Source organism: Acomys minous (genome assembly GCF_964271855.1).
Source record: "Acomys minous genome assembly, chromosome: 3".
NCBI lineage: Eukaryota > Metazoa > Chordata > Mammalia > Rodentia > Muridae > Acomys > Acomys minous.
The window spans coordinates 30,702,942-30,718,267 of NC_140485.1; the positions used below are offsets into that span (position 1 = coordinate 30,702,942).

The 15,326-nt window shown below is 45.5% G+C and overlaps 1 protein-coding gene across 7 annotated transcripts in view; it reads left to right on the top strand.

Moving 5' to 3' along the window:
• Positions 1-15,326, top strand: part of FSIP1 (fibrous sheath interacting protein 1) — a 260,080-nt gene that overhangs the window by 108,508 nt on the left and 136,246 nt on the right. For all 7 annotated transcript variants that reach the window (XM_084775575.1, XM_084775577.1, XM_084775576.1 and 4 more), the window contains one exon: positions 11,980-12,493. In XM_084775575.1, the coding sequence (XP_084631701.1) occupies positions 11,980-12,493 (514 nt within the window). The remainder of the gene's footprint in view (positions 1-11,979; positions 12,494-15,326) is intronic.

Here is a 15,326-nt window from a genome sequence, read left to right on the forward strand (position 1 = left end):
ATCTAGGCACTCTCCTGCATAGGTTATCACACGTGTGCAGATCTAGGCACTCTCTTGCATAGATTATCACACGTGTGCAGATCTAGGTACTCTCTGCATAGGTTATCACATGTGTGCAGATCTAGGCACTTTCCTGCATAGGTTATCACACATGTGCAGATCTAGGCACTCTCCTGCAGAGGTATCACACGTGTGCAGATCTAGGCACTCTCCTGCAGAGGTTGTCACACGTGTGCAGATCTAGGCACTCTCCTGCAGAGGTTATCACATGTGTGCAGATCTAGGCACTCTCCTGCATAGGTTATCACACGTGTGCAGATCTAGGCACTCTCCTGCATAGGTTATCACGTGTGTGCAGACCTAGGCACTCTCCTGCATAGGTTATCACGTGTGTGCAGATCTAGGTACTCTCCTGCATAGGTTATCACACGTGTGCAGACCTAGGCACTCTCCTGCATAGGTTATCACATGTGTGCAGATCTAGGCACTCTCCTGCAGAGGTTATCACATGTGTGCAGATCTAGGCACTCTCCTGCAGAGGTTATCACGTGTGTGCAGATCTAGGCACTCTCCTGCATAGGTTATCACACGTGTGCAGATCTAGGCACTCTCTTGCATAGATTATCACACGTGTGCAGATCTAGGTACTCTCTGCATAGGTTATCACGTGTGTGCAGATCTAGGCACTTTCCTGCATAGGTTATCACACATGTGCAGATCTAGGCACTCTCCTGCAGAGGTTATCACACGTGTGCAGATCTAGGCACTCTCCTGCAGAGGTTGTCACACGTGTGCAGATCTAGGCACTCTCCTGCATAGGTTATCACACATGTGCAGATCTAAGCACTCTCCTGCAGAGGTTATCACACGTGTGCAGATCTAGGCACTCTCCTGCAGAGGTTATCACACGTGTGCAGATCTAGGCACTCTCCTGCAGAGGTTATCACACGTGTGCAGATCTCGGCACTCTCCTGCAGAGGTTATCACACGTGTGCAGATCTAGGCACTCTCCTGCAGAGGTTGTCACACGTGTGCAGATCTAGGCACTCTCCTGCATAGGTTATCACACGTGTGCAGATCTAGGCACTCTCCTGCATAGGTTATCACACATGTGCAGATCTAAGCACTCTCCTGCATAGGTTATCACACGTGTGCAGATCTAGGCACTCTCCTGCATAGGTTATCACACATGTGCAGATCTAAGCACTCTCCTGCAGAGGTTATCACACGTGTGCAGATCTAGGCACTCTCCTGCAGAGGTTATCACACGTGTGCAGATCTAAGTACTCTCCTGCAGAGGTTGTCACACGTGTGCAGATCTAGGCACTCTCCTGCAGAGGTTATCACACGTGTGCAGATCTAGGCACTCTCCTGCATAGGTTATCACACGTGTGCAGATCTCGGCACTCTCCTGCAGAGATTATCACACATGTGCAGATCTAGGCACTCTCCTGCAGAGGTTATCACACGTATGCAGATCTAGGAACTCTCCTGCCGAGGTTATCACATGTGTGTGCAGATCTAGGCACTCTCCTGCAGAGGTTATCACACGTGTGCAGATCTAGGCACTCTCCTGCATAGGTTATCACACATGTGCAGATCTAAGCACTCTCCTGCAGAGGTTATCACACGTGTGCAGATCTAGGCACTCTCCTGCAGAGGTTATCACACGTGTGCAGATCTAGGCACTCTCCTGCATAGGTTATCACACATGTGCAGATCTAAGCACTCTCCTGCAGAGGTTATCACACGTGTGCAAATCTAGGCACTCTCCTGCAGAGGTTATCACACGTGTGCAGATCTAGGCACTCTCCTGCATAGGTTATCACACGTGTGCAGATCTAGGCACTCTCCTGCAGAGGTTATCACACGTGTGCAGATCTAGGCACTCTCCTGCAGAGGTTATCACACGTGTGCAGATCTAGGAACTCTCCTGCCGAGGTTATCACATGTGTGTGCAGATCTAGGCACTCTCCTGCAGAGGTTGTCACACATGTGCATATCTCAGCGATGGACAGGAGAGTTTTGGTGGCAGGACAGCCTGTCTCCTGGACATGGTGTTATGAGGAAATTCCTTGGCCATATGAGGGATTACCCAACTTTTCCTAGTTCCTAGGGTTGAACATTTTTTCTTTGTGAGGAGAGTCTTGGTCCGTGTTCTCTCTCGGGGCAGGGTCATCCGTGTAAATCCTCTCACAAGCCAAGGGAGAGCTATCCCCGGGGCAGCTGGGAATGGGAATTGATCATCTACTGTAGCCTCATCTCTGGAAGGCAGAAGTACTTAAGTTCCGAGGCAAGGCCTTGTCCAAAGTCTTGACAGGCTGTGTGAGGCCAGATACCCCCTCCAGGCTGAGCCTTTGTCTCCATCTTGACTTTATAGATGGCCTCCTCAGTGCCTGTCTTGGCTATATGTGAGAGGACACCATTTTTCTTTAAACCTTGTTGATCTGACCAGGCCTTAGGTGAATTCTTCTGCAAGGTGACTGTGTACTTAGCAGCCATCTCAGTTCAACCACGACAGCATTGTTGAAGTTCTCAGGGATGGTGTTTTAATAGTATCGTAGATTTGGTTCAAAGCTTGCGTAATGAAAAGCACAAGATAACAGGCCGTGGAGAGGTAGCCTCTGAGAGCCTAGAGAGGCTCGGGGCGGCGGGGGGGGCAGTGACTCATAGTATTTCTAATTCATCACTACCCAGCTGACTCCTACATAGAGCGAGGCAAGATTTGGCTCCATCCAAGGTTAAGACAATTGGCTGATGGACTTGACTTCTGCTCCTGACATGACTTCGTTGAATGCAGCTCATCTCTGTGTAGTAAAACTGAGCATATACTTGAAGCATGGAAGCCCTTCAAACTTGCAAAATGATACTCATAGCTTACACAAGGCAGGAAACCAACAATCCCAGTGAATTGTGGGAGCCACATACTGGATGTGCTTGCTTGGGGTTGTGTATGGAGAAGTCATCCAGTGCTTCATGATTTGAATATCTACTCAACATGAAGCCCCTTTATAGCTTCCTGCTGCAAATTTGCATACCTCATGCCCCAGCCATCCTTAGTTTTCTGGGAAAATGAGGTGGGGATCATACTCCCTTTTCTGTAGAGCCAGAGCCCCAGCTTGATTTCAGGTAAAGGAAGTGATAGATGTATGATATAGACCATTCCCGTATGACTTGCCCAGAACAAAGAGGACCAGGTCCAAGTGGAGTTACTATTATTACTTGGAAGCAGCAATCCCCATAAATCTTCCAATGGTAACTGGAACAGAATAGTGAAATCAAGCCCCCTCCTTTTTTTTTTTTTTTTACCAGCAACCCTACTAGAAATCAGAGCACTGAAGTTGACTCTCTCTCTCCTGTGCATGTCTGCACCTTTCTAGCTATGTCAACACCACCACAAACTTCACTGCCTCTTCTCAGGGTGGTGTGCCTTGCCCTTCATCACACTCTGTGGTGTTCTTTTCTCCAATCCTCCCAGCTTCTAGGGGGACTGACTTGCTTTCCTGTTTATGGCCTGCCTCATCTCTCATGCCTCATGCAGCTCTCTGGCAGTGACCCTTACTTCCCTTTTGACTACAGCTCAGGTTCTCTTCTGGCCAGACAGCTTTCATTTTTAAAAATTAAAAACATGTTTTAATTAAACACTCTGTCCTATAGAATACCTCCTAGGGACGGTATGTTTGTCAGGTCCACCTTTATGTGACTAGGAAAGCCCCAGGGCAAGAAAGGAAGCAGGGTATGGGGGAAGGAGGCAGGGAGAGTGAGACTAGCCCACCTCCTCTTGAATCCTTAGCTCAATTGTTGCAGATGTTAAAATGAATGCTAGTTGATTTATAGCCACCCTCTGAAGACTAAAAGGGGTGATAAGAGCCTCTTAAGTGCACAATCCCACTTTGACTTCAGATTGCTGCTCCCTAATCCAACTGAAATGCCTTTTTAATTTTACCAACAGGGGAGCACTTTCCTTTCTTCTGTCTGTCTGTCTTGCTATGTCTTTGTACCTCAGTCAGCTTTCTGGGTGCTGGACTACCAGGCAGGCATCAGCACACCTAACCACAGGTTAGGTTTTCCGACCAGCAGTTCTGTTGTCTGCCTTAGCTAACTGTTCAGCGAGTGTTCAGATGGGACGAGGCTGGCGATGTTGGCAAACATCTTGACAAGTGGCTCTCTGACTGACTACAGAAGCGAGTCACGTCTCGGTGGAGCGACAGGTCCTTTCTCATGGTTTCTGTGCTTTGCAACGATGGTGGCTTGTCAGTTTGGTAGATGTGGGGGTTGTCTCCTGCTCTGCCTCTGCCTTTCCTTAGGAAATCATGCCTACCCACAGCCCTGCCAGAGCGTCAGGTTGCATGGCCTCGGGGTCGAGTTGCACAGATGAATGGAAGAGTGGAAAAGAGACACCAGGGCAAGTCGAGACAGGAGGATTGCATCTGAATGAAGTTAGGAGACATGGAGATCCAGAAAGAGAGGGACGAACCCTCGTCAGAGCTCCCAGTAGCTCAGTTCTAGACTCCATCAAGCCTGTTGAACTTTATTTCCTGCTCTTGGTGGAATTAACGACCATTAAATGACCTCATAGGCTTTGTAACTGTAACCTTGTCACCTTTTTTTCCCCTTCAGATTTGTTTTTAATGTGTATGTCTGTAGGACACCTCCCCTCCATCCTCTTTCTCTGCATGTGTGCATTCGTGTGTGTGTGTGTGTGTGTGTGTGTGTGTGTGTGTGTGTGTGTGTGTGCGTGTGCGCATGTCTTTGTGGTTATGTGTCTGTGTGTCTGGTCCAGGGGCCAGATGGTAACTTTGGAGCCGTGGAGCTGGGTTGTGAGCCAACCAGTGTGGGTACTGGGTTGCAAACTTTAGTTCTCTTAACTGCTGAGCCATCTCTCTAGCCACGTCCAGCCTGTTTTCTTTCTTTCTTTTTAAAACTTTTTTGTGTGTGGTATATATTTCTTTTATTTTCTTTTAAATTTTTAAATTAACTTAAATTTGTTCACTTTACATTCCGATCTTAGCGTCTTCCTCTGCTCTCCTAGTCCTGCCCTCCCTCTCTCTTCCCCCTTCTCAATTCCTCAGAAAAGGGGAGCCTCCCTCCCCTCCCCTCCCCTCTCCTCCCCTCTCCTCCCCTCCCCTCCCCTCCCCTCCCCTCCCTTCCCACCCACTGCAGCTCATCAAGTGGTTGCACAGAGTTTTAAACTTCTTTCTTGGTAACTAAGCCAAGGGTGGACTGTTTTCTAGTAGTTTGTTTTGAAGTAGAAGTAGTTTTCAATGAAAACCTTTTTACCTTTGCTCTTGCAGTTGATTATTTAGGATGTTCCGTCTCCTGACCCATTCTCCCTTGTGATGTGGAATTGGTTTTAGATGGTGTTCTTTGAAACTCTGTTACGGGAGATGCCTGACAACTAAGCTTTCACCAAAGCCCTGGATTGCTTCTGCGAGCCTGTGATGGTAGATTTCACGGTTGTTTGCACTACATACCCAGTTTCAATGGCTCTGTCAACAAATTCAGTGCCCAAATAATAGAGCTTTTTATGGCTGGGGAACTGTAGCTGTTGAGCTCTGGAGGGGAGGTAGGGATGGGAGTGAGGCACCCCACACCTGCTTCTTCTCCAGCAATCAGAAGGTTCCTCTGAATCAGATTTAATTCTTATACCAAATTGGCTTGTCCCGGTGGAGGAGTGTGAGCAGTGGGCGCCCTGGGCATGGAGACTGACTGGTGGGTTTCTTCAGTGAGCTGAAGGAAAGGGCACTGCATTTGTCTAAAACAAGACCGAGTCTGGCAAAGGGTTGAAGGTTATGGGAGCTACTCGGCAGAAGAGTTGTCTTTTGTTTGTTTGTTTTGTCTTTTGTTTGTGGGAAAAGACACTTGGAGAATGAAAGGGAGGGAAGTCCTTTCTAGTGAGGTCCAGCCAGACTCTGGACCCAGATCATCTGTGTGCAGCAAACCCCAACTCTACTACTGGGTGGCTGTGGACACCGGGCATTATTTAGCTCATTGATACCTCATGTTCTGTATATGTAAAGTGAGAATAATAGTGAGATGACATTCATCTCTTAGGTTCACTGCAAGGATGAAATGAATCAGCGCATGTAACATGCATAGTGCAACAGAGTAAGTAATTGTTAGTTATGACTATTCTGCATGCAGGGCATCAGATGGCATCTGTAAGACTAGTAAGTGCCTAACCATCAACTCCCATATGTTATATGACTTTTTCGATGAAACAAAACCCAGTACATCAACTCTGTTTATTTTCTGTGTACACATTGGCTAATAAAGAAAGAGTATTCAAACAAAGCAATGTCTCTGAGTGAGACATCTAAAGAATACACATTCTTTTTAGCAGCCACAGAACTTTATCTAAATTGATCGTGTAATAGTATGCAAGCAAGTCCTAACAGGCACAGGAAAACTAGAATAAGCACTTGTTGTCTCTCTGACTGCAGTGGGACAACTAGAAATCAACATCAAAGAAGCTACAGAACATGCAGACACTCATGGAGTTAAACAGTGCACTGCTGCTGAGTGAGCCAGTCAAGAAGGAAATAAAATTCCTACAATTGAATGAATATGAAAGCACACATGAAAGCCGTCCTTCCAGAGAACTTTATAGTTCCAAGTGACACAGAAAGAAATCGGATCTAAAGTAAATAGCTAATGTTGTGCATTAGGGCCCTGGGAAGATTAGAACAAGCCAAACCCGAAGCAGTGAGAGAAATAAAATCAGGGTGGAAATTAATGGACTAGAAATGAAAAAGAACTCACGAATCAATAAAATGAAGAATTGGTTCTTGGAAAGATAACCAAGATCAACAAACTATTAATCAAAATAAGAGAGAGAGAGAGAAGGAGGGAGGGAGGGAGATGGAGGGAGGGAGGGGAGGAAGGAAGAGAGAGAGAGAGGGAGGGGGAGGGAGGGAGGGGCAGGGGAGGGAGAGAGAAAGGGACGGGGGTGGGGGGTGGGGGTGGAGAGGAGAGACATTGAGGGAGGAGGGAGAAAGAAAGGGAGGGAGGGAGGGAAAGAGCAAGCCAAAAAAAACTAGAGATGAAAAGGCAGACAGTATATCACATACCAGTAAAATTCAAAACTATCAAGATATAACATAGTGTACTAAATTGTTAAATCTAAAAGATGAGATGAATAATATCAGACTTTAACAAGCAATGAGACTAAAACAGTAATACAGAATCTCCCACCTAGACAGAGTCAAGTCCTAGACAGATCTGCTGGATCCTCCCAGACTGTTAAAGATGCACTAACATGCTGCATTCTCAAACTGCTCCGTGTAGAATGCACTCAGACTCTGCTTACAAAGTCAGCATCACCCTGATACCAAAAGCAGACAAAGACACAGCAACAAGGAAATGTGTCGATTGGTCTTCCTGATGAGCACAGATGCAAAAAATGCTGTTAAGATGCTAGTGAACTAAATACAAGAACACATCACACACCTATTTACTACAGTGATGGTGCTTGCATCCCAGAGATGTAGGAGTGGTTCAACACACATGAATCAGCAAATGTGATGTCACAGAAATCTGAAGCAAGTCACATGATCATCCTGATAGAATGCAGAGAGGGTTGCTCCCCCCTCCCCCCCCCCCCCCCGGCCCAAATCCAACATTCCATCATGATAAAAATCCTGAAGAGACAAGAAACAGAAGGAGTGAATCTCCAAAGAAAGGCTGTCCCAACAGTATATTAGGCTGGATAGCCACATGTAGAAGAATAAACTACATCCCTGTCTCCCGTGCTCCACCCCCAATCCAACTCTAAGAGAATCAAATGTCTTAATTTAAACCCCGAACCCTTGAAACTGTTAGAGAAAAACAGCAGAGAAAATAGCTCAAGATACTGGCATAGGCAAGTGCCTTTTCACCAGGACAGTAGCTACCCAACAACAAGTGGGACCCTGTGAAATGGAAAGCTTCCAGGTAGCAAAGAAAGCATTGAGTGACGAGGCAGCCACAGGAGGAGACAAACCCTTCACTGGCTGCGCATTCGACAGAGCATTGGTATCTAGAGCACACAAAGAACTCAAGAAGCTGAGCAAGAAGTCAAACCTCCTTGCCAAGAGACAGGCTGAGGGAACGAACAGGAGATGGAATAAAAATGGAATAGACGTGAACACATGTTCTACCGCACTAGAAGTACAACCGCAGGGGACTACAAACCAAAACCACGTCGAGATTCCACCTCACTGCGCCAGAATGACAAGCATTAAGAAAACGAACAGTGTCTGGCCATGGTGGTGGCGCACGCCTTTAATCTCAGCATTCAGGAGGCAGAGGCAGGCCAAGCTCTGTGAGTTCAAGGCCAGCCTGGTCTACAAAGCAAGTCCAGGACAGCCAGGGCTATTATCACAGAGAAGCCATGTCTTGAAAAACAAAAAACAAAAAACAAAAAATTAATTAAAATATTAAAAAAGAAAAGAAAAGAAACCATAGTAAATGCTAGTGGATGTGGACATAGAGAACCTTATGCGCTGCTGGTGGTGATGTGGCCACTGTGAGAGATAGTTATGTATCCCAGGTGACTCAGCCACATCATCCCTGGGGATGTACCCAGAGGCATCCAAGTCAGTGTAGTACAGAGATCCTCGCACAACACTGTTCATTATAGTGGTGCTCACAGTAGCTGAGTTATGGAACCAACAAAAGGGGAGTGAGTAAGGGAAGTGTATGCATGTTCAATGGAGCTTTGTTACCCATAAGGAAGGAAGCTCTGTGGTTTGCAGGAAAATGGAGGCAACTGGAGATGATCATATGAAATGAATTAAAGTGGTCTCAGAAAGATACACATCAGCTGGTTTTCTCTCACTTGTGACTCTGAGTTCATGTAGTGACATAAACCATATGCATAGCTAGGACGTGAAACTGGAAATAAAGCAGCTGAGGGGAACAAGGGGCTAATGGGGAGGAGAGAGGAGTCGCATGGGAAATAGCCTGGGCATACGGTGTGTATAAAACCTTAAAAAATAAGAGGAAAGAAGGCTCGTGAAACGGTGGCTGACGTGAGGATGGGAGGGCATCTGCTGTCTGCTGCAGCAATGAATCCCGGGAATGCACTGTACTGCATTTTATGGGCAGGGATGGTAGGAGTAAGGCATTTATGAAAGTGTGGAGATCAGCTGACATTGTAGGTGGACTCTGGACTGCTTGAACAGATGGCTCCTTGACTCTGCTCACACTGAGTGGCTCAGCCATGGAGTGCGCCAGCTCAGGAGCATCATAAGCAGTCTGGACCGGCCATCACACTCACTAGCGAGAGTGCTCAGAGATGGCCCTGTAGAGCCTGAGGATAGTCCAGTGTAGCATCTGTGAGTGGTTTCTGTGATAAAGGACTCTCCAGACGCTTGGGACATCCTTCACTCGTTTGATTTCCACCATTTATTGAGTTTGTATGTGGGCAAGGCTGTGCTGGCAAAAGATGAGAAAAGTGGGTCACATGGCTTTTTCTACACTGTGCCACACAGAAACACTGTTACTGAACTAATTTAATTTTTCAGGATTACTATATTTGATTCCCTTTGTCTGATAATGTTTTGAGAGCAAATATTATAACAGTTCACTGCTGGTATTGTAGAGAGGCTAAAGAAGCACGATTCTATTTTAAAAGCTGCTTTTGTTCCCAGAGCCAGGCTGCTCTCTGGTGTCAACAGGAAAGCATTTTCCTCATTCATTTGCACGTTCTTCTTGCCATGGTGGTGGTACTGAGGAGTGAGCCTTGAGCCTCGCGCGTAGGAGATGTGCTCTCTGCCACCGAGCTGCGCCTCTGCTCTCTATCTCTCTTAAAAAATAGTTTACAAAAAATCATTTCAGAGAAGTAAGTTGAGAGAGCATCTTCAGCTCTCTGTTCCCAAGGTTTCTGTTTGTCCTACAGTTAAAAATTATTTTTGTTTCACTTAGTCCTCACTCTACCCCCCCCCCCCACCTCTGTGCCCTTCATTTTTAGAAAATATTCTGCTTTCCTCTCAGCGCTCATAATTGCTTTGCTCATGTGGGAATCTAGCCAAACACATCGTCAGGGTTTCCAGGCTTCTGGCCTATCAGTATCACGTTTGGAAGAAGCTAAACATAGTGGATTGCTTACCATTCCCTCCTCCTCCCTGTTACCCCGGAGACTGACTCCACAATCCTTTATTCTCTTGGTCCAACAAGGGCTAGTTGTTTTGTTGTCTAAGGACTTCATAATGACAGATGTTTCGAGAGGATGATGCATTATCATCTTTTTTGTTTGTTTTTTGAGACAGGGTTTCTCTGTGTAGCCCTGGCTGTCCTGGAACTCTCTTTGTAGACCAGTCTAGCCTCGAACTCAGAGAGATTATTAGCCTGCCTCTGCCTCCCAAGTGCTAGGATTACAGGCATGTGCTACCATTCCAGCTGCTGGTCCCCTCATTGTAAACAAGTTTATATAAGCGGTGTTGGAAGATCTCTGTAAGCACCCATCGCTGAGCTCGGGTTGCCTTCCTTGCCTGTGTAGTAGGGAGAAGGAAATGCTCTGAAAACGTAACAGTACCACATCTAGATTCTGGAAGTTACTTATGAAAAGTAGGATTTACAGGCTATAGAGATGGCTCAGTGGTTAGGAACAGTGGCTGCTCTTCCAGAAGACCTGAGTTCAATTCCCAGCACCCCCATGGTGGCTCAAAACTGTAATTCAGCTCTCAATGTTTTGACACCCACACAGGAACAAACATGTAGGCAAAAGAAAAACATACACATAAAAGAAAAATAAATAAATCATTAAAAAAGTCGGACTTACTATCATGCAGTTCAACTCCTATTTCTTCACATGTATAGTAACTTCAGGTTAAGCTGAGTTGTATTCCAAATTACCACTAAGAACAATTTTCCCGACACTTTTTATTTTCCTCAAGTGCACAGTAACAGCTGCCACTGACTTTTTAATTTTATGAAAAAAACAAAAACAACACCATTTTGTGAGGAAGGCACATTTTCAATGTGTTTTAATGCATTTGGAAACTTCCTTTTTGAACTGGTTGTAATTTGCTGCCATTCTCCTGAATTCCTGTACAACAGAGCCCTACACGTTTGCTTGGTTCACTTTTGTTTCTCCTCAGAGCATCACTGGTAGAAGAATGTGGGTTTTAAATATTAATTACATTTGGTTTTAGACAGTTTCACACATATAGTCAATACACACCAACCACTCTCTGACTCACTTGGTAGAATGCTTGCCTAGTATGCATGGAGTCCTGGACTCAGGCCCGGGTGCTACATAAATCAGGTGTGGTTGCGTACAGCTGTAAAGGGGAAAAAGTGCTTTTAAATTTGTGTCTTGTTTAAAACACTTAGCCCTGAATAATCTTTACTAGTGGAGACTGAATATGTGTGATCAAATCTTTCTACCTGAGTACACACTGTTCTTGGAATGCCCCTGGCCTCTGCCTAGGCTTGAAATTTTGAAGCAATTACACATCTCAGGATGGGCCACACCTTTACCCTTCCTCTTCTGTCCCCAGCAGTATTGTCTCCGGAAAGCTGTGGACAGACACACTGGTGGTGAATCCCTGGGGGCGGGTGTCATCGCCCTGGATTCCCCAGACTCAGAGTTGAGTGGTACTTGGCTCACACTGAGGACTGGGTGGAGGTAGAGCAATCAGACTGGAAGTTATGGTAGTTTCCCTTCCCTGTGACCAGGAAGACACTTCGTATTCAGCTCCATCTGTTTCTCTGTGTCAGCAGGATGCTAGTGCCTAATTTGGATAACTTTTTATCAGTGCCATATTATTCTCTCCTCCAGATTAGTGTGTACAATTGATTCTAAGTTTACCCCGTAGGTTACTATTTAGCCTCCTACATCTTTAGACACCCCCAAACACAGTGCTTTCCTGTTTACATGTGTTGGGTAAGCTGTTTCCTGACACTTGAACTTCTGCTATATTCCTGGAAGCCTACCCAGAATAAACATGTTTAATCAACCAATTGACTATGAAAATTTTTGGTTTGTTTCTTCAGTTAAACTCCATATCACGTCTTTCTGAGGAGCAGCTGAAGTGTCTTCTGGATGAGTGTGTAGCCCAAGAGAAATGCATCCCTCTTGGTCTTTCTTCTAAAAGAGAAAACGGAGGTACTGGTTCAGCACATGATGGGCCCCCACAGCTTTGCCCATCTCCTCTCTGTGAGTTGCTGGATGAGTCCGAAGCCACTGTCCAGAAAACCCAGCCAGACGATGTGAACAGGCTTGCGCATGAGGAACACGCATCTTCTGCAGGCTCCTATCTCACCAAAGCCCTGGCTGGGCACTACAACCCAGAAGCTCTCATCATGGAAGTGGAGACCATGAAACATGTCCAGTTCTCCAAGGAGGAGCCTTTCAATGATGCAGCAGACTATTTTATGTCGAAGACCGTTGGCATCGGGAGACTGAAAAAGCCCCCTTTCCTGGATGATCCTCTGGATGACATCAACACCAGCTCCTCCTCAGATGACCAAAAGCTGAAACTCAGCCTTGCAGACCAACCAGTAGTAGGTGAGGTTGGAGAGCCTGTGTTGTGTGAATATTTCTTAGGCATCTCAACATGAAGACAATGTGAATAAAAGTAGAGGGGGACGCAGTGATAATCCATGAGCCTGTTTAAACAGCTTCAACTTTAATCTCTAGTGTAGTCAACTCTAACACCTATTGTCTGTCTGTCTGCTGTCTGTCTGTCTGTCTATATCACCTATCATCCATTTGTATTGCATTTGAGGCTGAGTTTGAGCTAACACCCCAGCCCCATGTTTCTTCTAGCTGTCTGCTTGGCTACTTGACAACTGCCCATTCATTTCTTCAGCTTTGCCTCTCAACTCCCATTTCTCTCCTGACTCCCATTTCTTTAATTACTTAGGCTCAAAATCTGAGCCATTATTGAGTTTTTTCCCTTGATTATTCTAATGTCCCCAGGCTGTACTCTTAAGCAACAAGCATTTTGTTCTCTTCTCAGTGTCTCCGATGCCCAGTCCTTCTTTTTGTCCCCTTCCCACTGTTGACAGTGTGCCCACGTTTCCTCAGAGTACACCTTTAATGAGCACATTTCTCATGACAGTTGCTGGCTGGACACTGCATGTTGAATAAGTTCTCACTTCTTTTACTCACTGTTGAAGGCCTCTTGGTCTGACCTGAGGTTCTCCTTATTTACTTATTTATTTTTAAATTTTATTTTATTAATTTATTCATATTACATACATCTCAATGGTTAGCCCCTCCCTTGTATCCTCCCATTCCTCCCTCCCTCCCATTTTCCCCTTACTCCCTTCCCCTATGACTGTGACTGAGGGGGACCCCCTCCCCCTGTATATGCTCATAGGGTATCAAGTCTCTTCTTGGTAGCCTGCCATCTTTCCTCTGAGTGCCACCAGGTCTCCCCATCCAGGGAACATGGTCAAATATGAGGCACCAGAGTTCGTGTGAAAGTCAGACCCCACTCTCCACTCAACTGTGGAGAGTGTTCTGTCCATTGGCTAGATCTGGGTAGGGGTTCGAAGTTTATGGAGGTTTTCCTCTTGTCAGACTCCACCAGTCTGGTTACAGCTAGATTAGGCTTGGGACTTCAAGTTCTTTCCTATACTTCTGGAGCTTAGACGGATTCAGGCTCCTTCGGTGGAAGGCAGCATGCTCACCAGTGCACCACTAATGCTGTGTGTTCCTTCGATGATGACTGGGCATAAACCTGTCCTCTCTGATCACCCCATTGATGGTTTCTCAATGTTTGAGCATGTTGTCTCTCTGGTGGATCACTTTTCGTACACTCCTTGGACATAGTATGTGCACATGCAACTTCCTTAAAGCCATATGACCTTTTAAAGAACAGAAAACAGGCCTACTACTGCAGTGACATAGGAGTGTAGGCATCTGTGTGGCACAATGATTTCATCTTGTGATTATATATGCAAACTGAGATTTCTTGAGTGTGTGCAGGTCCTGGAGTCAACCTTGGGTGTCTTTCCTCGAGAGACATCTACCTTATTTTTTTTTAAGGCACTGCTACCTGAGGCTTGCCAGTTAGCTTTGTTTATCTATGTAGTCACTGCATAAATATTCGAGTTCCCACTGTGCTTTGCACACTATTCTAGGTTCTGGGAGGGCAGCTTTATTTTCAGCACTGCCAACATTTAGAGTAAGACATGTTCTTGCTGCGGAGGCTGTCTTGTGTGTTTTGAAAGTTAATGAAGTCCCCAGCTTAGCTTCTACTCAGAAGATGACAGTCACAACAAGTGATATCTCTAGACATTGCCAAGTGTTCACTGGGCACCCGTCCCAGCTGAGGACCATTGGTCTAGGCTGTAAGAAGAACTGGTCACAGTCACTGCTTTGAGGTACTTCTCAGTGTGTCAATGAAGATGAGCATACGAGTGGGCTGTGTGTAACAACTTCAAGACAAAGTCCACGGGTGACATTACAGAGGAAACAATGAACACTGGGGAGCTGGGAGGTGGAATAGAAGGTCAGCGCTCCAGGGTGAATGGCCCTTCGCTGGGTGGCCCTTGACCACTGCACAGAGAAGTACTCAAATTTACAAAAAGCCAGGGGCATGCTTGTGATGCTATGGTCCCTTCTCTACATACTTTTTTTGCACACTATGGCAGTGTCACTACATTGAGTCTCTGTAAATGTGCACACTCTGAGTATATTCTCTAGTTGAGTTATAACACACACAGCCTTCTGCGATTGCTTTTTATACACAGCACAGTGTTTTCCAGATTTATCCACCTTGCAGCATGTATCCGTGTTCTGCTCTTTTAAGTTTTGAGTAATGTTCCCTTGTATTGATATGGCCGATTCTATTTATCTGATGGACTGTTAGGCCTTTCCTACTTTTCAGCTCTCACATGTAATGCTGATACAAATCTTTGCATTTGAGTTTTTGTTGGACATTATGCTTTTCCTCCATGTAGGCCTGTTCCTAGGAGTGGAGTCGCCAGGCCTGTTGTAACAATGTAAGAACCTGGCAGATAGTTTTTGATTTTATATCTGCAACTTTCTCTTGATTCCTTTTATTGTCTTCTCTTAATTTACTTTAGTTTCGATTCTACCTTTTTTATTTATTTTTATTTTTGCTAAACTTTCCATCGAAGATAGAAAAAATACATTCTGTTGTCGACACAATGTTTTCCCTCTCTTTTAAGAGAAAAAAGCAACCAGTTCCTATCTGTCTTATATGTAGCACTTACTTTTGGCTTCAGCCTACTCCTCGGAAACTTAGTAGAAAGCAAAAAGGTAATTTTGATGTCTTCCCCTAAATCTTCAATCTCTCACCTTCCCGGTGGTTTTGTGAACTGTAGTTTCTCTGTGGGCCATGTCTGCAGCTGTGGTAACTGTTCTG